Below are 24,652 nucleotides of genomic sequence, written 5' to 3'. Positions count from 1 at the left end.
AAATCGCCCAGGTCACTTTCCTTTCCAAAAGCCGCAAGGACCCCGCCATCCAGGATTATAACTTGCTCTACTTTACATAAGCATGTCAGGTCCCGATGATGTCATCGAGACCCAACTTCTATTTTAATCGAGGCCTGAGTGGGGAAGCCACTACAGCTTTCCCACCAGGCGGCGGCCCGTCAGGACCTGCAGGGAAGAGGAGGCCGAAGAAGACAGATTTTTTCTTTCCCTTGTGGTGCCAGAAGGAGCAAGAGTGCTACTCCTGGCCTTGTGAGGAAAGCTTAGGCCTCCTCCATGCCAGACTCTTTTTTTTCCCCACACCCTCCTTTCTAGAATGTGAGACACCTATGGAACCGAATCCCAGGCCTTGCAAGGAAAGCTTAGACTTTCTCTGTCCAGGACACTTCCCTCCCCCACCCCCCGGACCCACCCCATCCCCGTTCCGGAATATAAGATGCCCATGCAACCGGACCCCGTCATCTAGCGGTGAGCAGGCTCCGGGCTACGCAATTTTCCACCAGCAGGATTTAAACGAGGGCTGGGTGCTAAAGTAGCCTTAATTTCTACAGCCGTTGATGGGTTTCTCACCCTCTCCGCTGCCCACCTACCAAACCCTCCTGGAGTTAAAATTAGGGCCATTACTCCAGAAGGTTCAAATGAAAATGATCAGTGTTTTCATGCAAACCAATTGGATGCAGTCTATAAAATGCCAGCACCCTGTTGAAATGAAGGACTAATTATCAGGTAAATAGAAGCGGAGTTGCAGGAGAGACAATCCTTAAAGTAAAACCTTGGTGCATGTTTTCTGCCTTTTCCAGACTTGTTAGCTTCCATATCCCATAATTAATATGGAATACAGTCATTCTGGACATCTCCATGGTCTTCACCAATGCTGCTCTTTGGAAAGCTGAAATGTTATGTCAGTTTCCAGTCCTATCCTGTCGGCTGAGCACTTCTCTTCCAAACTGGTGCTTTTCCTGATAGCATGGCCAAAAGCAGCAACTCCAAGGAAGAGAGAGAAGTGAGGTATTCAGGAGCATAATTGTAAACATTAGTTAGATTGGAGTTCAAACCCTGCTCTGTCATTTTGCACCAAAGCTAACAATTGTGTCTGTGGGCTGCCTCAGTCTGTCTCATTCACGAGTTATAAAACTGTAATGATCTCATGGGGCTGTCTTTTAAGATGGTATTTTATAAATAAAGGTTTAAATAAGTACCATACGCATTAACCTGTGAGTACTGAATGTCTTTAGTATTTTTCATAATACATACTTTAACGTCTCTGTTTTCTAAGCTTCCTGTTAAACATTAAAATTAATAATTGGAAAATGTAATTATTGAAAATTTGCTCAGAGAATATTTATTTCACTTTTGATACGGATATGGTTCTGTAGTCCATAAATAGTTAAAGACTTGAACCCTACTTGCTGCACATGGTGCAACCCTAGTGACAGGATGTGATAATACCAAAGGAATTCTATGTATGCAAGCATGACCCCATTCTGTCACCTCCAACTGCCAGATGTCACCCCAAATTACATATCTTTAGCCTTTCATCCAGTCTTAGCAGTGTAAATTAATTGCTGTTTTTAATGTAGGCATCATTAAGGGTGCATATTATAATCATTTTTTGTGAAAAATGATTCTATTTTATTAAGTTGGCATAAGAAACTGCTTCAGTCCTTTCAGTGGTATTTGAGCGAGAGTGTCTGTTGTCAGCAGCAGCATTGATTAGTGGAAGCAATTTACACTCGAGAGTGACATTTGCTACTTTTCCTTGTCCGTTTTTCATTGCGCTCTATCAGGCAAGGAATGTGCTGGCGTTGTTTACTGGCTTTATAAGCAAGAATTACTCCAATTAAACAATGCTCTTGTTAGATTAGTCAATGCATTTGCTTTGGAGCAATTTGCTTGGAAATTGATTTGTCAACTGTTCCATTCATCAGTATGAGTTTTCAAGACATTCCAGTGATGCACAGTTTTGGAGACATTTGCATTGTTTAAAAAAATGTAATATTTGATTAGCTATAGCACATGAAAGGGAAATATTCTACTGCCAGAAACTTGTAGACATTTAACTCAGCTCTCTAGATTTTGGTGCTTATTTTTATAGCAGTCTTATGGTTTCATCAAATCTGGTGTTTTTCTGAGGCTTTTCTTTTTTTTTTTAAGTGAAAATTGAGGCAAAAACATTTCAGCCATAGAAGCAGGCGATACACAATTAACCCAGAAAAGGTGATTTAATACAGGCATGGACCTCCTGGACATGAGTTATTTGACGTAATTGTATAGCTGGGAGTTCATTTTCAATTTAAAAAAAAAATCAGACTGATGGACTTGTACTGGTAAAAATATTTTGTTTGCATTTATCTTTGTAATTTTTCATGTTTTGTTGGTGCCCTGAAAATAATCACTAACTTAAATATTTTGCATTTATTGGTTAAAATTTGGGGCCCTCCACATAATGTTTGATGATGACTTAGTGATCATATATATGAATGTGATTCACACTGCACACTCAGAAAAAAGCCATCATGGGAGGTGAAGTTGAGGAAAAATCTGTGCCTGGACGACCTCCAGGAGTTTCAAGTACCCTATTACAAACATTCACAGCATGTGTGCTTCAAGAGCTGTAGTCGATGGTTTGGGTTAAAACACGTAATAGAAATTACAACCAAATGTGCCATAGCTGGTTGTAGCACTGCCAACAGACTGGTGTAACAGACTGTAAAAAGAAAAATAACCAAAAATGACGTGGACTCAAAATATCCTTCTCTCCCAACAAAAGTTCCCATACTATATTTAGTATGTCGGCAATAAATTTTAAAAATGACGCCAATTAAATGAAGCTTGATTACTAAAAGGATATATCTCAATGCCACTCGCAGATATATAACACCATAAAACAGTTTTGTTTCATATACATTTCAGTACAGAAGGGGGCTGCTCATCCCACTGTAACAATGCTGATATCGCTTCCCCCATATATCTTTTGGGGCTAACTACTATGATGTCAATTCCCTACTCCTTTGTCCTTCAAAATCTATAAATAGTTAATTTCATCAAGTGGCTATACAATTCCCTCTTGAATGGCGTGATTGACTTGACTTCAATAGCAAGTTGTGGTAAAACTTTCAAAATCCTAATAACCCATTAGCTTAAAATATTCCTTTCTACTTTAAGTACTAATCCTAAATTTATTAAATAAATTTATCCAACTAAAACTTTGAAACTAAAGCCCTTCAGGCATGATGGTTTCAGGCATGCGGTAATCACTGTAGAAAATTTGGTGTTTCTTTTGGGATCTCGCCTGGTTTTATGGATGCATTTTTTGTAAGTGTGCTGACTACGCCAGTGCAGCTGTGCGATGGCCTGGCAGGATGAGCTCTTCTGCTGGCAGGCCTATTCCTGACAGACTTTACTCCTTCGGAGATATAAATGCTTCACATTCACCCAGTGTTTCATTTAACAGCCAAGCTGAGAGCTAGCAAAGCACACCCAGATAAAGCATGTAGATTTGAGTGTTACCCGAGGCTGAAATTCAAATTCACATTCTTTTTGTTAGGGGCAAGCAGTTAGCTGGTAAAATAGTAGACTCTTCCATTGGTGGTTTACTTTATGATGAGGTCTTTTCTGGCAGTAAACTTAGTAACAGTTTAAATGTATTCTCGGCTGAATTGTCAGTTGCATCTGTAAACTCCTAAATGCAAGATTGCAGGTTTCTATACTTCCCAAACTCTTCAAAAACCTGAAATTCAAAATGTGTTTTTCTTTACTCAACAAACAACATGTACAGTAATCCTATTTAATTGTTAACTGGCTGATTTTATACTTCAAGGGGTTATTTTAACTCCTGGGCAGGAATGCGGCCTAATGAGAGGTCGGCCTGTCCAGGAGCAGCAGCGGAGAGGTCCAGCCGATTTTAACGGCCGGGCCTCATTAAGATGGCGCTGGCCACGTTCTGACCAAAACGGCAGGGCAGTCGGCGGTAAGCGGCTGCCTGGCCGGTAAAACTTGGCGGTAGGAGGCCGCCGCCAGGGACCACAGGATCGGTCCCCGGCACTAAGGTAGGTGGTAATTAGCGGGATCCAGAGGTGATTGTGGTCATGGGAGGGAAGCCTGGGGCAGATGAGGCCCAAGTTTCCTTGTGGGGCCAAGAGGACTCTTCCTGCTCCTCCTGGCCCACAAAGAATCTTAAAAAATATTTTAAATGCCTACCTTGTTAGGCCTCTTCTGGCCTCGGCTCCCGTTCCCGGCAGGTTTGGCCTTGCAGGGATGCCATGACAGCTTCTCTGTGCAAGCCTGGGATTAATATTGAAGTCGGATTCCGATGGAGTCATCGGGACCCGATATGTTTATGTAAAAAAAAAAAGGACCCCACCAGCTTCAGGCAGATGTCCTTGGTTCCTGACATTTTAAATTGCAGTCAGCAGAATTGGGCGGCATGCAAGTGGATAAGTTGCCTGCTCCATTTTAACTGCTCCTGCCCCCAAGCCCATTTTCCACCGAACAGTGGTGGGTAAAATTTGTATAAGTGTGTTCATTTAATAAATACTGACACTTTATGCAGACAGACCAGTATACCAATGTAGTTAATTGCACTGCATTTTGACATTGTAGATTATCGGCCTCTTGTTTCTTTACTGTTGCTGTAAACAGGTTTCTGCCGACTCCAGTTCCTCCATGAGTTCGAATACTCCTCTGGTGCGGATCACTACACGACTCTCATCCACGGATGCACCAATGCTGGCTGGAGTTTCAGAATATGAACTGCCAGAAGATCCAAAATGGGAGTTTTCACGGGACAAGTAAGTACCCACTGTGACATTTTTCTTAATTGCTTCCCCATGCCATCAAATTCATCAGATGCTTAAACTGAAAAGTGCCAGGTTGTTTAAGATTCAGTTCATTTTATTTATCACTGTATACTTACGTGAAAATTTATATCAAGAAGACAGCTAGTAACATTGGGAGCTTGCTAAGGATAACCCAGGTCTTATTACCCTCTTCACATCCCTTTTTATCTATGAAGAAAGAAAGAACTTGCATTTGTGTAGTGGCACTGTTCATGTCCTCAGGTCGTCCCAAAGCTTTTCACAGCGAATGAATTACATTTGAAGTACAGACACTGTTATGTTGACAAACACAGCAGCTGATTTGCGCACAACAAGGTCCCACAAACAACAATGAGATAAATGATCGTTTGAGGTTATGTTTGTTGAGAGACAAATATTGGTCACAACAGCAGAATTCCCCTGCTGCTCTTTGAATTGTGCCATGGGGTCATTTATATCCACCTGAGAGGGTAGTCAGGTCTCGCTTTAACATCACGTGCAAAAGATGGCATCTCTGACAGTGCAGCACTCCCACGGTACGTCATTAAAGTGTCAGCCTAGGTTATATATTCAAGTCTACAACCCTCTGACTCAAATTACAAATATCTATTTTTAATTCTTCTAAATATTTTATAGACTGCAGAAAAATGAAATCTATATCTTTTTACACTCAGACACCAGTCTGATTGCCCACATACCACATATAACAGCAATTAGGTACAGCTCCTCCCAATGTTGTATCAACAAAGTGTGTATGCCTGAGGTCCAGCCTCAGAAGAGCCCCCATCCACCAATGTGCCAATTTGACTTAATTTCCCATACCAATGTATCTTATGGCCTTGCTGTAGGAGATTGCCTCATTGGCACAGAATGAGAATCTCTCTCTTATTTTTTGTTGTGAACTCCTGCCCACTGGGAACTGCACTGATTGTTCAAACTAACTTTACTTAAATCAGCCAAATAGTAAGTTAAGATAGAATGCTTTAAACTCACCTGTCTGCATTAGATTGGAATCGAACTGCTTGATCCAGTGTTGGGTTTAATGAACAGTACATGCATAGAAGGAAATTGAGTAAAAATATATGCAAATATCGAAGGTGGTAATTTCTGAAAGGCAATTTTCACAACATCGAGTTAATTCAAAGTGACAGTTAGAATCCAAATATTCATCGATTTTCGGGGGTGGGGGGGGCGGGAAATGACCTGTAATCTATATTGGCATGTAGGCTGTTATGGCAGGGGCCAAATCGTCACTCACACCAGTGTATAGCTCACCTTTGCTTCCTCCCCAACCATCATGTCAGATAAACCTGTGCGAGATTGTAAATCATACCAGGTCTTGTGTCTTTTTTTATACAAACTTGCTCTTTAAAATATTGGATGTGAGTTGTATTCAGTGCAACCTTTTCATTTTTATTTATATTTATCCCCAAGTATTTGTGGTTCTGCTGTAGTAAGATAGCTGAACAGTCTGCTTCCAGATCTCTGCCAGTGATGACCTTTTTGCCTGTCCACCAGGTGACACTGCCAGGAATTTACTCACTCAGCCAATTTTTGAGTGGAACTGGGGTGGGCGGATAATGGATCAAAGATCCCGTCTGTTCCACCCATCTTTCTAACAGTCCAGCTTCCCGTGACAGGCTAATTATAACAATGTGCTGATGACAAAAACATCAGCTGATTTTTTTTTGTCATTAGCGCTGGAGCAACACTGGATGTCAGAGACACCTGTTTATTCTTGACGTTCAGCATTGTTATGGTAGCATGGATGAGATTTAAGTTTTAAAACAGAGAATGTACAGTCAATCACAGCGATCAATTGACATTGTTTTGGTGCGTTTTTTCTTGCGTCAACATTTTTTACCGTTTTCTCCACAAAGTTCACTGGCAACAGTACGTTACAGCGGGCTTCAAAGGCCTGGAGCATTAATCTCTCCCTCACAGCTGAGACTGGAAAATTTAAAGGGGGTCAAGGGTGCATCTCCTGTGTCAGGCAGAAGTCATGCCTCAATGAAGGTGTGCCAGAATTCAGCAAAATCAAAATATTTGAACTACTAAGTACTGTTCAGAAAGGAGATTTGTATCCGATTTTTCAATGCCCAGTGAATCCTAGACTCAGCATTGAGCAGAGTGGGTAATTAAACTTGGGTCATCCGCTCTGTAGTATCAAGGATTAGGACACCAACTTCACTGCACTATGCATAACCTATATACATTGCTCTGCTAAAGGAGAGTAGCATTGTCGATCTCACTAGGGCCAACATATTGAACATTGATAGATTGAGCAAACTGTGTATTGCTGAGCTTGTATTTCTAGGCAGCACCCAGGATGCTGACAGACATAGTAGATATTTGTCACTGTATGGATCTAAAGATTAATATAATGCAATAGACTCAGATAGGTTAGGGGACTAACCCCTAAAAAGTATGTGTAAAATCATCAAGGAATAAGATGAAAATTACATTTATTTAAAAAATGGTCTTGGCTCATTTTAAAGTTGTGGCTGTTGGTATGAGAAAGTATGTAATCTTCTTGGTCTGTTTGTTCCCAGCAAGTATTTCAATTAAATTAGATGCCTCTAAAAAGCAGTGTACTCTAATTAATGCCTGCATTATTCTGGTTAATGCTGCCGTCTGTGAACCTACTTGTTGCCCAGAAGCCTCAGGGGACATACTAAACCTGGGAAATTCTAGTGCATCAACATTTAAGAAAACAGTGGTTAACACTAATGTAGGTGGAGCAGGTTTGCAATGAAAGAGAGCTTTGAGAGTCAGCTATTAGATCTTGGGCACATTTCTAGCACAATGAAAGGATTGTAGAATTCTGGTAAATACACTATCTAATGGAACTTAAATTGACCACCTGCAAATGTCAATGTTTGTATAACATCACTGTTTAAAAATGCAATACACATTTGATAGAGATCTTAAGTGATATTATCTCAGTAAAATTTAGATGTTCAATAATGTTAAAAAGATACATGCTTCATGGGAACATGGTTGTTTTGTAGAGAACTGATATTGAAGATATATTTTAAAAACAAGTTAAGCTGAGCCTCCAGTTGTACTTAATAATGTTTAATCTAAATGATACAGCTATAAATCATTAAGCTGATAGATATTGCTCTATTTTCAGTGGATATTATGACTTACAAAGTTGGTCTTGCCAGTTGTTACTTGACCTGCATTGGTTTCCTGGAGCGTTCTAGCAACATTACTATGGTGCTGTGTAAATCTCCTAATTGATGGAGAGGACATTGTTCTTTTTGGCTACACAGGACATTAAAGTTTCCATTTCTGCAAAAATTAAAAGCCAAACAAGGTTTGAAGTCCAACTGTGCTAATCTTCTGTTTTCACTTACAGGCTGACGCTTGGTAAACCCCTTGGGGAAGGCTGCTTTGGACAAGTTGTGATGGCAGAGGCTGTAGGAGTTGACAAAGATAAGCCAAAAGAACCGCTCACTGTGGCTGTGAAGATGCTGAAAGGTAAAGAGGAAATTTAAGACCACATTTATTTATTTTTGAGGTTTGAAGGCTGACCTTGGAAAGGCCAGATTCAGCACTTGGCCTCTGCATTCATTTGGTCATGTGACAATGTTTTGGCTATTTAGATGAATCGTTATAAGAAATTCCATGGAATCAAATCTAATAAACTTCAGTATTTCTCCACCAACTAAATGATGATATGACATCTTATTTTTGAAAGGATTGCGTCTGTTTTACATTTTGAAGGTTATTGAACCAGTGAAAGAATTACATAGTCCATAAAAGATCTCTTCAATCCAAAGCTAATTTGAGAAGTAGAGTTATGCTCGTATGTGTTTCCAAATTAACTATGATGTACTTGTTCTGTTAACAGTTTTAACTAAGCTGGAATATTAAATTCATTCTTCTCAGATGATGCCACGGAAAAAGACCTCTCCGACCTTGTTTCAGAGATGGAAATGATGAAAATGATTGGAAAGCACAAGAACATCATCAATTTGCTAGGAGCCTGCACGCAAGATGGTAAGGAAGAGAACCAGCCAAGCCAAGCACAGCCTACCTCAAAAGTAGAAAAGTCATGATTTTTCCCAACTGTAGTGTAGAAGGATAGAACAGGAGTTCATGCCTATGACTCCTGGTTTCTGCCAATCTCAGTAGAGTTAGCAAATGGAGGTTCGACTCATTCCTTAAAGGGTGGGAGAAAACAACATTGTGCGAAACGCCCTACCCAACAATTGCACTTTCTAACAGTTGGATAAAGACTGGCATTGACACAGACCTGAGAATGGCTCACCTACCTGCTTGGTTTTAAGTGGAAAATAAGATTTCGTATAAGCATAAGTATGTGTATATCTTGTTTGTGTGCTTATTTATCTCTATTTGTGTTATTGTGCAGGCCCATTGTATGTAATTGTAGAATTCACAGCCAAAGGCAACCTGCGCGAGTACCTGCGGGCAAGGCGTCCCCCTGGTATGGAATATACATTTGATATAAACCGTGTATCTGATGAACAGTTAACATTCAAAGACCTGGTGTCCTGCACTTATCAAGTGGCAAGGGGCATGGAATACTTGGCTTCACAAAAGGTAAGCAGCCTTGAAAAGGACAAAGTCCACTGAAATGCAAAATGTATTGTAAATATTAGATAAACGAATACAAATTTACAAAGGTAGTTTTTCAGGTGTAATTTAGATCCTCACCTGATTATCACTGCTATTAGGACAGCAAACATCTGCTTATCAAACTACTCTAAAGTCTTGATAAAACGTTAAATATTTATACAAAAGTGTTAACCATCGAAGATTGTGGCAACATTATTGCACCATTTGGAATTACCCACAGTTTCTTCCTAAAGTTTGTATCCAGTGGGGACCAACAGGAAAAAATACTACTTTTGGCTCTCGCACTAATATTTTAAAGAAATTGCTCAATGCAGGAATATACATCTGCTTATGGACACAGCCCCAGTCATCACTCTTCATCTGTGAGATTAGAATTTGAATCCAGTCTGGCAAAAAGGAAATGGTTGTCTTTCTGGCATTGGTTATGAACTAATTTTGGCCTACTTCCCAGTGACAGTCCATATTCTGAAAACTGATCCTAGTTTAATTCATAACTTGTTGGGGGGCTTCTTAAAAAGGCATAAAATTGGGAGACGGGAGAACAGAATTATCAATCCAGGAAAGGAGCTGTTCATACTGAGGTGGTTGCTTTTAAGTTGTTGAGGAACCACACAGCTTTCTCCTGCTAGTTCCCACCACTGAAATAAATAACTTTATTATTGTAAAAAGTTGTTTCCAAGGACCCTCATCCTACAATCACTGCATCACACTTAACTCCACCTCTTTCTCCTCATACTCACTATTGTAACCCTCACTTCCCCACACGTCTTTGCACCTGAAAAACAGGCACAGTGGCAGCAAATTTCTCGGCCATACTTGCTCATGTAAATTAAACATTTCACTTTTTTTGTTTCAGTGTATTCATCGAGACTTGGCTGCAAGGAATGTTCTCGTTACAGAAAATAATGTAATGAAAATAGCAGATTTTGGACTGGCTAGAGATGTCCACAATATTGACTACTACAAAAAGACGACAAATGTAAGTTTTCATGTCGGTTTATACAGTGAATGCTAAATATTGTCCTCTTTACTTTTTGCTGCTTATTAAAGCCTTGTTCATTTTAGTAGCAAGTATAGCAGGACGAAGATTTATTCCCTGCAGTTTTCTGCATGTTAACTTCCTCATCTGAGTCATGCCACCAGCCACCGTGGGAGGCACTGAACAGAGGTTGGGGGTTGAAATTCTCCTGACTAGTTGTCCACTAAAAATATTAACGGGAAGAATTTCATCCCCTAGGTGTTTCTGTACATGGAGGGAGGGAGTTGGCCTTGGCTTGTCTGACATAACTCCTGGCAGCTGCCTGTGCAGCAGCATTAGCATTGTCCTGAGAACAGGGTTTTGGCTTGTTCAGGAAGGTTACGTTGTGAGAGGAGACTATGGGAAAACAACAAAATTACTAAAGTCTCAGTTTCTTTTCAATGGATCATTACGGATAATGTTTATTCTTAATTCCTTCCTGTTTCTAACTTTTTCTTCTGCACATTTTCAAGCATGGATGCACTCTTGCAATATTGCTAACGGCAATCAGAAATGAGCACTTACAGCATTCTATTCAAATGTAGCCAAAATGTCTACCAAGTTACAGTCAAGGTCATCGAAATAGTGACTACCATATTTATAGGAATTTTATTGCTGTGTAGTTCCACTTGACCAGTTCTCTGACAAAATCTACAGACTATTGAATTAAAACCGTCTTTATTGTTACGTTGTCTTGTGCTGTTTTGGCCACTACATAGTAAATGGCCATACTGTGCTGTTACACGCTCTCTTTCTTTTACAGTTGATTTTTAATATTCCATTGATATTTATCTTTTTGTTAGACTGCCAAATTAATGCTAAGCTGGAACAATCTCCTGTTGATATTAAGCACACATTAAACAGAGTGTAATCCCATTAAATTGAAAATCACATCCATCAGGGTTGGGGTCATGGCTGTGTGTGTTGGAGGTGCATATATATAGTCAGCAACTCCAAATCATTTGCACTGTGCTGCGTAGAGTTTCTGCTTTGGGCGCAATAGGTGATCCGGGCACAAATTGCGCCCAAAATTGTGCTAGTTTTTTCTCAAGTTTTTGCATCTTGGCAAACCTAAAATCTACCATGAACCAGCTTAATCGGGCAGCGTTTCGGAATGTAATTTTTTAAATAAGCCGAGAGTTCTCGTTCCTGAGGCTCAATCTGGACCTGCAGTTTTTCAGTGGTGATTGTTGTGACAAGCGAGTGACATTTGTGCCTACCTGAAGAATTAGAATTTTTTCCAAAGATTTAGCCAAATCTGCCCCCTTGCTGGGGGAGCAATAGAAACATTACGGTTAGGGAGTGGGTTCAGAGTGCCAATGAGGTGCCCTGCCGCTGACTCCACAAACTCCAGATAATGTTGGACGGTGCCGTCCGGTGCCCGAGGAATCTCGGGGCCAGTATAAGCGAGGCAGAAACTAGTGACAGGACCTACAGTTATTACACCACAGTATGTTCCCGTTCTTGGCCATTTTGAAGAGATTGCAAGCATTTCCCAACAATTTGTCGTTGGAAGGAGAGAGAAATGTAAGTTAAATCACCTACAATATCAGGTGTCAGCCTTGGCTCAGTGGTAGCACTCTTGCCCCTGAGTCAAAAGGTTGTAGGTTCATACCACTCCAGAGACTTGACCATAAAATCCAGGCTGGCACTTTAGTGCAGTACTTGGGGAATGATGCACTGTCGTAGGTGCCATCTTTCGGATGAGACATCTGCTCTCTCGGATAGATGTAAAAGATCCCATGGCACTATTTGAAGAAGATCAGGGGAATTCTGTCAGCATCCTGGCCAATATTTATCCATTAACTAACATCACCAAAACTGTTACCATGTGATGTACAAGTTGGCTCCTGCATTCTCCTACACCATTGGATGTGTAACTGCAATAAATACCTTGGAGTAAGTGATAGGCCTTCTCTTATCGAGGAAATTGCATGTGACGCAAGAGAAATGGAACAAAATATATTTATTAAAGTATTAATAAAGGATTACGTTCTGGACGTTTAGAAGCTGAAATTAGTTTAGAATTGTTGATATGAGCAATTGAGTGGACTTTTGCAAGTTGCTTTGGCCTTGCCATGACCCTGTTGCAAACCACAGGGACAGTGTCATTGGAATAATCGAGGCAGTTGACCCATGCCTATTGAGGCACATCAGAGGCATCCAGCCTGCTGTGCTGTCGGAATCTTAGAGGCTGAGGCTTTTATTGGGCTGAAGATCAAAGTAGAAAATAAAATCTCCTCCGCAGGGAACTTTGGCATTTTGGGATTGCTTAACTGTGCGCATTTTCATCTTCGGCCTTTTGTAGACTCACAAGGCCCCATGTCTGCTCTCAGTTGAACACCCACCAAAGCTCTGCCTGAATTCTGCCCCTCAAAGGGCTGTAACTAGTAGGTTGTAACCTGATGAATGAACTACCTTTAAGATGGGAACAGCCCGAGTCTGTTGTGCCATTCAGTTAGCTCATAACTGATCTGTAGCTCAGCTTCATTTACCTGCCATTACTCAATAACATTTATTACCCTTGCCTAACAAAAATCTGTTGATCTCAGTCTTGAATATTTCAGTTGGCCTAGCATTCCCAGCCTTTTAGTGGCGAGTATTCCAGATTTCCACTACCCTTTCTGTGGAAAAAAAGTGCTTCCTGATATCACTCCTAAATGGCGTAGCTCTAATTTTAAGATTATTCAGATTTCAAATTGCTTAAAACATTTTTTACCACAGTATTTTTTGTTTATAAAATTGTGTTTTAGGGTCGACTGCCAGTTAAATGGATGGCTCCTGAAGCTCTCTTTGACAGAGTTTACACGCACCAGAGTGATGTGTAAGTATTGATGACTCCACCAAATGAAAATATGCATTCTTGCTTTTAATAATCCATTTACAGTAGCTGGTTTGTCAGACCTGCCAGGCTGTTCTGTATTTGATACAAATGCTGCAGATTTATTGCCACCCAGTTTTGTAAATAATGGAAAACAAGAATATTTGCGTCTCAATTTCCCTGTGTGTGTGTGTGTGTAATTAAATAATTGAAAATTATTTTAGCATGATAATACTCTTTCGCTGTACTTCAAAATCTAAAACCGAAGCAGGACATTTTATTGAGACTCTGAACTTGGGGACAGATTTGTGCAGATCTGAGAGAGGAAATACAAGTTGGCCCTAAAGCAAAATTCTTATACTGGTGCTCGCTTAATTTGATTTCTTGGAATACCAACATCTATGAGCTGCCTCCTCATATTTATACCCTTACCCTGGCAGCAGAATTATAGACCCAGTTTTCCCTGGAACTATGATTCTCCCATTGGGATAAGGTAGATGGATTTGGTAGTTTAAGTAACAGGAGTCGACTCACTAACATTGGCTCGGAATCCTACCAAAACAGTGCAAAAACAACTTTAGTTTATCAGTTATGGTGCAGCATTGAGGCCCCAAAGGAACGCATCCAAGAACTAGATTTATATGTGTGTGTATATATAAAATATATATATATATGTAGGTAGGTGGGGGGAAGAATGAAAGCAGCTATTTTTAAGTCATTAATTGTTTAAACCCAGGTGGGAGAATCTAGTTTTAATGTAGGGTTAGAAGCATCAAAGGAGGCATTTCTGAAATGTATCCAAATGTAAGTATTATACACTGAATATGGTCAATTCAGATCTGTAAAAGACTGTTCCCCTTGTATATAATGCTAAAAAAAACAAGCTCTTTTTTAGACTGAAAAATTATTTCATCGTACCCATGATGTCTGCAATACTTAACAGTGAAATAAATTAAAATTTTCTGCTTTTGTCAACCAGCAGTTAATTCTCAATTGCTTGTAGTATGATCAATCCTTTGTATGGATTAAGTTAAAGGAAATGCAGGCATCAAAAGTAATGATTTCATGGTAGACCGGTAACCAACATTGTTACTAATCTATCTTCAAAGCACATAGGGAAATTAAATTGTTACTTACCTCTGTTACTGTAGAAGGTTTTTTTTTGAAGTTCACCAACGTAGAGCTAAAGAATAATTTTACTTTTGCCTGCCTCGCACATGCTTCATCCTATCAACCTAAACTTACTAATCTTTGTTGTCTGATCCTGGGCTGTCAGCAAGTCCTGTAGTTTTAAAAACATGGGATCAGCATAACTCGCTGAGGAAGTGGGCTATCGGGTTGAGACTTCCTTAAAGTTTTGCAGAATATTAAGACAAGCACCTGATTTTAAAAAAAAACAACATGCCTAGCTTTGGTTTAAAACTCCGGTGAGACTCATTTACCATTTAACAAAAATACAAGTGCTGAATTCTGTTTGTGTTCATTTAATGAAGGAAGGAAATGTAACTGGAGACCAAATTTCCAAAAAATAAAATTGTGATTTGGCATTCTTTGTGAAAATATGAGCAAATGGAATCATTAAAAATCCAGCCAGGTCATCAAATCATGAAATGTTCAATAAAAAACACAAACTGGTCTCCTTTGGTGGCCTGAGAACATAAAATCCTGTGGTGCAGTACTGAACTATATGAAGCAAGAAGGTCCAAACTTCAATCCCTGGTCTGTGATGCATTAACCATTGTCAGCTGGGGTCAGCTGAGCTAGGGAATGGATACATCTGCTGATCTCTTGCTCACTATTCAGTTGCTCATGTTGTAAAAGGTGTATGAATGGACATTAGGTGAAGGCAAAATTGGGCTTGGCTATGATGCCCCATAACAAAGTAATCCATGGATACATGTAAAACCTAGACTTCTCGCACCCAAAGAATTGTACTATTGCATGAGTCATTGGGGTGGAAATTCAGTCGCACTTCTGTTGCGGCGCTAATCAAGGCGGAGTGGTAAATTTTGCGCCAGCAAATGGTTTGCGCCTGCCACCACAAAATTCATCAGCTGGGCCCCGAGTTTGGAGAGGAGAGCTATGGTAGCTAGGCTGGCTGAGCAAGTGAAAATCCCGAGCTAAACAGTTGGCCTCAGAGCGACCCAAGAGAGGCCTCGGGTGGATGGAGGGGGGGCGCGGAATCTGAAAAAAAAATAACAAAAACATTCCCAATAAATAACTCGCGCCACCACAACATAAATCGGCAAAAAAATATATGTCACACTTACCTCGGGTCAACATTACTTACTTCACTGCAGCCACCACAGCTTGGAACGCAAGCTTCCACGGGCGCTCTGCAGAGCACTACGGGTCGGGCACGATCCAAATATTGAGCCGGTGTTGCAACCAGGGGCGTTGCACACTGGCTTGCCACTTCCGGGCGGCAATGCTCCGGGCCCCCTCGAAACAGGCACCGAATGTCCCAGCGGGGCGCTGGAGGCTGGTCGCCAGCCTGGAAGTACTTACTGCCACCATTGCCACCTCTCCAGTGCGCTAACAGTGGCGGCAGAAGACCAAAATTCCAGTCCATTGTCTTCAGTAGAGTTGAAGAAAGGGAAGAACATTAGGGTGATTGATGGGCGGGGGGGGCGGGGGGTGGGGGGGTGGTTGGTGAGGGGGAGTGAGAAGTTGAAAGAGAGTGAACTTTCTGGAAACTCCTACTAATTCTGATTAATGTTACAGATGGTCATTCGGTGTGTTGATGTGGGAAATTTTTACCTTGGGAGGATCTCCATATCCTGGCATTCCTGTCGAAGAACTTTTCAAACTTCTTAAGGAAGGCCACAGGATGGACAAACCAGCCAACTGTACCAATGACCTGTAAGCTTCATAACTCTGTGATACTGTGTTTTAATGGGTTTGTAAGGCAGAACCACAGAATATAATGGATGTGGATGGCCCAAAGATTGCATGCCACGCATTGTTGTCTAGTTCACATGTACTTCCCATCCCTAAATGCATTACCAGCACATTTTGGGCACTCGGCCCCTGGCTTTATGTGCATGGCATGGCACGGGAATGGAAAATCTCCCCCTAAATTAGCAGTCTCGCTTAGAGATGCCTTGGAGCCAATTTTCCTGACCTTTTCCCTGGGGAATTCTGATTTCCCCAGGTGCGAAGGTCACGAAAAAGAGGCAGCGTCTGATTTTTGCCGTGGTCTCCACCCCTTTTATGTTGTCCTGCGATTTCTGAACTATCCGTGGAGAGGGTGAGCTGGTCTTGTGCCTGCATTGATGCCGATGTGGCAGGAGAAGGGTGTTCCCAGCCTCTCTCCCCAATTTCCTGGGGCAACCCTCATCAGGCAGCTTGCCAAAGGGGTGCACAGTGAAACATGGCACCGTGGCCAGCTCCTAGCGCCCTGCTGCTGATCGAACGATCTACGGTGGGATGTTTTACATTTTTCTCCATCCTCCCCCATCCCACCTCAAGGAAGTTTGCATGCAGCTCCATTAGCAGTGAAAAGGCCCCAATCTGAGGCCTGACACAGATTTGCTCAAAATTCCTCTCCCTGCTGGCAGCACTAGGCCCTGCTAGGGGGTGGGCCAGTACTGAGGTGCCTCCCTATCATGTTAGTGATCTGAGACAGAAAATTCTTTCACTTTTGGCCTGGACAAGAACAACGGACTATGGGTGTGCTGTTCTTGCCCTGTACCCAGGCAGAAAGGGACCAAGAAAACCTGCCCTCATACTGCTGTGGGAATAGAAAATGTCACATTTGTGAAAGTAAGGAAAGCCTTTCTGTAATTTGGATCAGAGATGAGTAGAAGGAGCTTTGTTCTACATCTGGCTATGTTACACTTTACCTTGGAATAATTAAAAGTGACGCTTAGTGCCAAAGTTAGAAAAGCATTCCATTTCCCAGCACTAACATCCCTTATGTGAACTCAAACATTTCAGCGAAAACGTTCATTGGCGGGCTTTAAAAAATTGCTGATGTGTTCAGAGGTTTCAAGTTCTATTCCATGACAGTTGTGTTCACAAATGAATCCGTGGCAATTCCAGAACATCACTTGAAATGTGCTATTCATTAGCAATAAAGAAAGAAAGACTTGCATTTATATAGTGCCTTTCAAGACCACCGAACGCCTCAAAGCGCTTTACAGTCAATGAAATACTTTTGACTTGTGACCTGTGACTGTCACTTTAAGAGTGTGTGTGAAAGAGTGTGAGAGAGTTGAATTGACAACAGTTTGGGTATTTAAGTGGTGTTTGAGGAAGCACAGCCACTCCTAATGGTAACCCACTTAAATGGGATTTCTCATGGCACAAGTGCCCAACCCACACCCATGAATCAGACATACATACTCTTACAGCATTCAGCCAGGAGAAACAGCCCTCTTTTTTTTCTATTCACGGCAATTAGCCTGCCAAAAAGCTGAGCACATTTGGCAGGACTCTCCCAGGTCTTGGTGATCTTGGTTTACATACTAGATAACAATATTATTGTATGTCTAAACAATGACTTTGTTACACCATTATTTACTAGCGGTACTTATTTATTTACAGACATTCATTTTAAAACTGTTTGAAAACTGCAAAATAAAAAGCAATTGATGAAATTTCTGAGAATTCAATCTCCGATCCATCCAAGTATACTTCTACAGCCTTCAGGCTACCTGCCAATAATACACTAGTCTGCAGTTTCCCCATGACACTAAAATTTAGGTTAAAAGTCTTGGAACTATGGACATTTTTGATCACTGAAAGTCGTTGATAGATTAGAACTAAAAAGGAAACAAAGCCATTAATCTTTACACTCCAATTTGGCCCAAATAATCTGTGGCTACATTACAGAAAGTTGCTAAACAACTTGAAGAAAGCTTTTACTGTTTGCATTACAAGTTTGTGCCAATTTAACTGCAAAGTGGTATGGTGAGGAAAATCCATTTCTTGTCTGTGCTGTAGGTACATGATGATGCGCGATTGCTGGCATGCTATCCCTTCACAGCGACCAACTTTCAAACAGTTGGTTGAAGATTTGGACCGAATTCTCACTTTAACATCGAATGCGGTAAGCTTACAATAATAATCATCATGTTGTTCAGCGTACATGTTTAACACAATTTGGTGCCCCTTGCACTTGTAAGTATTATTAAATAAGCAAAAGCAGCTCCTTTTTGCCTCATGGCTAAACTGTGGATAATTATGCATTGTAAACTATATTTCTTTGATGCAACAAAGACTGTTAGACAACATAATCTTGATCAACTGACGACTCATTGTTTGAAGAAAAGCATTTTCATTGTTGCCAGCTAATTGGCACCAACAATCCGTAATCTTCCACACGTGACATCAAAGGACAATAAAAAGAGATAGTTTCCTGCTGATGGTCACAGTCCACAAGAGTAATTGTCTAACCAGGATCGATGAAAGGGTTTATAGTGACATTTGGCACTGAATTCTCCTACACACTGAAAATGTGTACACTTGATTGTGGAGAACATCCGCTACCATTGTTTGTTGTCGAAGAATGCAAAAGTACAGAATCTGTGTTCTTTCAGTCTTTGTTGTTGTCAGATTTTTTTTAAATAAATGTGAGGCTGAAGCTAATTACAAATATTAACTAGTTTTCAGGCTATAAAGTTAACCATTGCCTCTTGGGTTACAAAGTTAACCTTGAATGAACAATAATACTTTTAGTATTAACCTCGGGTGTGCAAGTTATTACTGCACCCATCAACGGGTCACTATTTACATGTTAATAGTAGTTCAGACCTGTAGTCTACATTTCTGCCACGCATTATGTTAATGGGGTTTATGTTTACAGCATGACCTATCGAAACTTGTGGCAAATATATCAGGTAGGAGCTTTTGGATTGAAATGAACATTTATTGGATGTTTAAATTTGCAATCCTGTTTTCTGATACTGTATTATATTACATTTTGGAATATTGTGCAGTTTGGGCAGATAACAAAATATACATAAAATCTCTGATATAGTCTAATAATGCATTTTCAATATATTGAACAAATCTACTTGAGGACAGTAACATTTCTAAATCATAATGAAGCAGGTAAGACTGTAATAGGATACTTTTTCTACAATGTTTTAACATACTTTTGTCTTCACTATGTAGAGTTATAGGTTTAATATAACATACGTGTTAATTTTTCTGTTGCTGTGTTAATACATTATGGTTTTTAAATACATTTGTGTTCACTTAACACAATTAACCCATAAAAATGTGCTTCTTTTATAGAGTATGGTGTAGTATATTAGCAAGAATAGAAATGGCATCACTTGCTATTTTTAATATCTCTGCACTCCTCTGTTCGCAGGAATATTTGGACCTCTCTGCACCTCTAGAACAGTATTCACCCAGTTATCCTGATACAAGGAGTTCCTGCTCATCAGGAGATGACTCTGTGTTCTCTGACCCTGTGCCCAGTGAGCCATGCCTTTCAAAATATCGACAACACATGAATGGCACTGTTAAAACATGATTGAAAAAGCCATCACTTGCCAAAACTGACTTTGAATGTGGCCTTCCCTGTTTCACACATGTCTTCGAGGAACTTTGAGTTCCAGAATGGAATGTTGGTTCGGTACGGTTATTATGGAAACGATGCAATACAAGGATTGTAATGGACTGTTCATGAAGAAATGTGCAGCCGAATATATTTTGTTGCAAAAGAAGACAGAATAAGTCTTACGACCAAAATTTAGCTTTGGTGACCAGGCTATTTTCATTCCATCAAAAGCTGACTAGGTGGACTTTGGGCAGTACTTGAAGTAGGAAGTTCTGCCGAGATTGTTAATTTTGTAATATTGGAAAATTTATCCAGCATGGAACTTGAGTCAAAATATGTGCTGGCTGTATTTGTAAATATACCCAAATATGTATAAATATATATTATATATATATATTTACAGTGAATTATTTTTTGTATTGATAAAAAGGTGATTCTATTGCATCCAGAAAATGAAAGCAAATTTTGTTAAATAGCTAACCGCTTTTGAAAACTGCTTCTACAGCAATTCCTAGCACTTCAGTTATGAAAAATTTTCAAGACACTTAAAATATTCTTTGTTTTCAGGGAATAATAATTTATTTAACTGATTGGTATTTAACAGCAACAATTAAAACAATCTTTGATGTTTCTTGTATTTTGCGTGGCTTTTGCTAGAGAGGAAATGGACTGACCTTTAAAGCACAATGGAATGGGTGTTTTCATGGCTCTGTTTAAGTAGTTGACTGTCCTGAAAAGTGTTATGTTAGATAGCAGCAAATAGATATTCAGTTAAGGTTTTGCACAGGGATAGCATGTCATATTGATGCTCCCAAATCTGGCCATCTACTGGGTTTGAACACAAGCTGATGTACTAATGTAGTGGTCCATTGAGGACATTATTTGATATGGCATCGTGTTGGACACACTGGCTTGGTTTTCCTCCACTATGATAATGGTGAAAAGGGTGGGGCGCAGGGAGAGGAGAAATTGGGTGCTAAGACTGACCGCCCCATTCCTGTCCATAACTCAATTTTGATCTCGCCATCTACCCCTTCCTCACCCACTTATGTAAATACTGGTGGCGGGGGTGCGTTAACAGAGGTCTGGTTTTGGTTCTGCACCCATTTCCAACTTTATCGCCACCCTCTACCATCCCCAGGGACCTTTGGGTAATGGTGCTGGTAGGCCCTGAGGCAGTGACAGCAAGTCGTCAAAGTTCTTCAGTGGAGGAGGAGGGCTGAGTAAAAGTTGCCTCTCACTCCATAACTGCTCCAAAGACTTCATGAAAATCTTTCTTTACTCTTGGTTCTTCTGCTCCTCGTAACTGGCCAATTGCCTTCTCGAGTGCTGTCAGAGGTGTCCTGCTGCAGCACCGCCAGGATTCTCCTCTAGTGGGGCCTGCCGGGAGACTGCCCTGCATTTCAATTGACCCTGACCCCAGGAAATGGGTTACGGGTTATGGCAGGGGCCTAGCTGCAGACACCGGGGCCCTCCCTGCCGTGATCCTATTTGGCACGTTGTATAATGCTAACACCAAAAATATCACCAAGTTTTATTCTAATAATTATACTACAGCCCATAAAAATATGGAAAAATATTACAAATTCTTAGCATATTTTCACAGGATTACAAGATAATGACTATAATATCACCAGTCATTCACAAGTACCTTCTTCTAATTATCTGGATAGAGATGATCTAACCTCCACTAAAGTCCTCACTTGCTATTATACATTTCCAAACATGTAGAACATTAGTGTTGTTTTGGTTTTAAAAAATGAGATGCAAGCTTGTCCAACCTAGATTATCAAAAAAAAACTTTTATTCGCTGAAATATTAAGGCTTAAAACCATTCTCTTTTCAAACTCCAACCATATTTACATCAATGGCTGTTAGTCATGGACACCAAGATTGTTAACATTTAGAGTCAATTGTGAAATAAGAAACAAAATTAGTCTGACTTGATAAAAATGCTAAACATTAAAGAATGCCAAATTGTTCTGTCTGACCAGACTAAGTAGGTTTCCACAGCTGGTATTGCTTTGGCATTATATTGTAATAAGTTTAATCTGTGTCTTTTGAGCATGACTGTTAACTGGCTAACCAGGGCACATGCTGTTGTGTTTCTTTTTAATAAGGTGCAGTATCACAGTTATGAATGTTAGGGGGTCGTTCAAGTGTCATGAACAATTACCTCCATTGTTTTTCAGTATTATAATTTCCCACAAAACCTGTTTTATTACATCAGAAATATGTGCTCATATTATTACCTCCAGCAGTGATCTTTCCTGTCAGTGCCAAAATGACCAGTGAAGTAAGGATACCTTTGCAGGCCAGCACCAGATTTTATAGAACACATCTTGTGTGACCTGAGAGGCCAGAACGTACCCTCCTCCATGCACTGAGGACCAATCCTACAATGTGCCCTATTCAAACTCTTATATCTTAAAACAATTACATTTTTGATCTTCCTTTCATTTATTAAATGGCATATATTCAAGTAAGGATATTCTGCTAATTATGGGAGAGCAAATGGACCAGATTTCTGGAGTAGGAAAGTGAATTATGATCCACAACAGACCTGATGTTTTATACCCTGCTCTAGAAAATATACCTCTTCCATTGAACTAGGTTTGTAGACAATGGAAAAGGATTCAGTACTGTTTCAACTAGCTTGTTCGGTTTCCTTTTGTGTTTTTCTGTGCTCTAAATAATGTGGCATTCAGTTTGAGTAACCCTCACTTGTGATTGCTGTATGTGTGACCTATTTCTAGATCAGAGATTTAAAAGTGCACTTTAGCAAAAAAAAGCAAACAGCTATCCCAAATTAGATCACCTTAGCCAGCAGGGGTAACTATGATGCTGCAAATTATAGGTGTAGTCATTTTGATTAAATGTGAGCCAGTTGAGAAAATATTCCTACAAGATGCAGCACATTACTTGTTTAGTTCAGCTATAAAAGATCGCCATTTCAGTTAAAGCAGAAACATTTCCAACTCAGAAAAATATTATCCAGCATTTTCTTACAAATTCAGTGTGTCAGAGTGGAATAAGTAAAAGAAACAATAATGTAAGATTTGTTTGCCCAAATTAAGATACGTGAAGTAATTAGATGTTATAATAAGTTGTGATGGGCAGGAAAACTAGCAAGACCAAACTATAGTATAGCTGCTTTGCTTCAACGAGAAAGTGCTTGGTTCACTCTTATCTACATTCCAGTACTTTGTATATTTTTTTAAAGCATTTGTGTCCTCTGTGTCATAATGTCGATTTGTGCATGAATTTCATAATACGATGTACATCTAATTTATTGATTTTTTTTTTTTACAAAAAATTTCTATTTTGTTGTTACAGTTTCTCAAATACTTAAAAGCCTATTTAAGGCTGTAAATGATTTGTTTATATGAAAGATTTGCTTCTATATTATACTTTTTTTTTCTTAAAATACTGCTGGACACATTTCTATTAAGCGAAAAGAAAATGTAACCAAAAACTTTACCTAGTTTAATTTGCCTTTAAAAGCCAAAGGCCATCCCCATTTAATTTAAATGTTTTATCATTTTATTTCCCCTGAAGTGTTCTTGTAAAATTGTTGACCGACACAAAGGTATTTAAATGTTTTGTATTTTGTTGATGCTGATTATTTGAGAGATCTTAAAGGAGACAATAAAATATTCTAAGCCCATTATCAAAATGGCCGCGTTTGTATTAACAGTGTTTTGCCACCAGTAAAAGCAATAAATCGAGACTTTAGCTATCAGTCATACATCTGTTGGTGTTGTGTTTTGAAATGGGTAATTGCTCAGGAATATAAATATAACCTTTATTTGAATATGGGTGTTAACCTCATCTTTTGTACTCTGAAAGATAAGCAATTGGTGGTGTTAAACACAAGAACAACTTTATCCATTTGAGTACAGGAACACATAATACACTGTTCAGGTATTTTCTAGGGTATATTTACAAACTGTTTTACACCAATAGGTTGGATTGACCAGTAGTGCCAGCGCACACAAGTCAAAAGGCTCGGAATGATTATATACTAGAGGCCACTGCAGTAATTTAAAAGCAAATGTTAGCACAGCTAAAAGGAGATGGTAATCGCTATTTGTTTTGTTACACCTTTGCGCTATCACTACTTGCCTGTTAGATTGCAGAATTTTAGATGCACATGTTATAATTAATGACGTAAAGTTATGTTTGTTCACCAAGCCAATTACACATTACAACATGAGTATGGCTGCCCACACAGCCTGAAGGACGAAGAGCTCAATTTTCCCCAGTGATTTGTGCTGTTTTTTTAAGGCCTAAATTAAAAAATCCAAGTTTCCCCAATGTTTATGTGCTAGTGTAACTCAGTTACGATTTTTTTAGGTTAGTTTCTTTTTTGCATCATGGGGGCGTAACCTGATGTCTGCGCCAGTTTTTCCCAATTATGGAAGTTTGGCCAATTTATGTTTCTCCTAGGACAGCGAATGTGACCACTCCTTAAAAAACTTCTGGGCACTTAAGGTAAACCAGCGCACATTAAAAAATCGGCACAGAAAGACGCCATTGTTTTTAGGCAAAGTTTCGGAGGGAGTCAAGAAGACATAAATATGCATAATCAAGTTTAAATGTTTTAAACTTAAAATGCAGGAAATGAAAATTTAATGGAATTCTTTTAAGTTTTGATTTTTTTTTAAACTGACACGCCATCACCGAACGTCTCCAAACAGGGCTCGAGGATTGGAATGTCGGCTGGCAGAATTGGTCCCTCGGCCGGACAAGGGCTCGGGGCTCGGCTTGAAAAGAAGCCCGCACGGTTGGGAGGCTGTGGAAAGCAAACAAAAGGCATGAGAAGTCTTATACTATGCATCAAATGAAGCTCGGGG

The 24,652-nt window shown here is 39.9% G+C and overlaps 1 protein-coding gene across 1 annotated transcript in view; it reads left to right on the top strand.

Moving 5' to 3' along the window:
* LOC139260275 (fibroblast growth factor receptor 2-like) overlaps window positions 1-23,520 on the top strand; it is an 88,250-nt gene extending 64,730 nt beyond the window's left edge. Inside the window, 9 exon segments of the mRNA XM_070876674.1 lie at window positions 4,660-4,808; window positions 8,200-8,321; window positions 8,733-8,843; window positions 9,217-9,407; window positions 10,300-10,422; window positions 13,215-13,285; window positions 16,007-16,144; window positions 18,230-18,335; window positions 19,605-23,520. Coding sequence (XP_070732775.1) covers window positions 4,660-4,808; window positions 8,200-8,321; window positions 8,733-8,843; window positions 9,217-9,407; window positions 10,300-10,422; window positions 13,215-13,285; window positions 16,007-16,144; window positions 18,230-18,335; window positions 19,605-19,769 — 1,176 coding nt within the window. The 3' untranslated portion in view covers window positions 19,770-23,520.
* The last annotated feature ends 1,132 nt before the right edge of the window (window positions 23,521-24,652 follow it).

This window comes from Pristiophorus japonicus, chromosome 3 (genome assembly GCF_044704955.1).
Source record: "Pristiophorus japonicus isolate sPriJap1 chromosome 3, sPriJap1.hap1, whole genome shotgun sequence".
NCBI classification, from domain to species: domain Eukaryota; kingdom Metazoa; phylum Chordata; class Chondrichthyes; family Pristiophoridae; genus Pristiophorus; species Pristiophorus japonicus.
The sequence above is the reverse complement of the archived record's forward strand: the minus strand, read 5'-3'. Positions and strand labels throughout refer to the sequence as shown.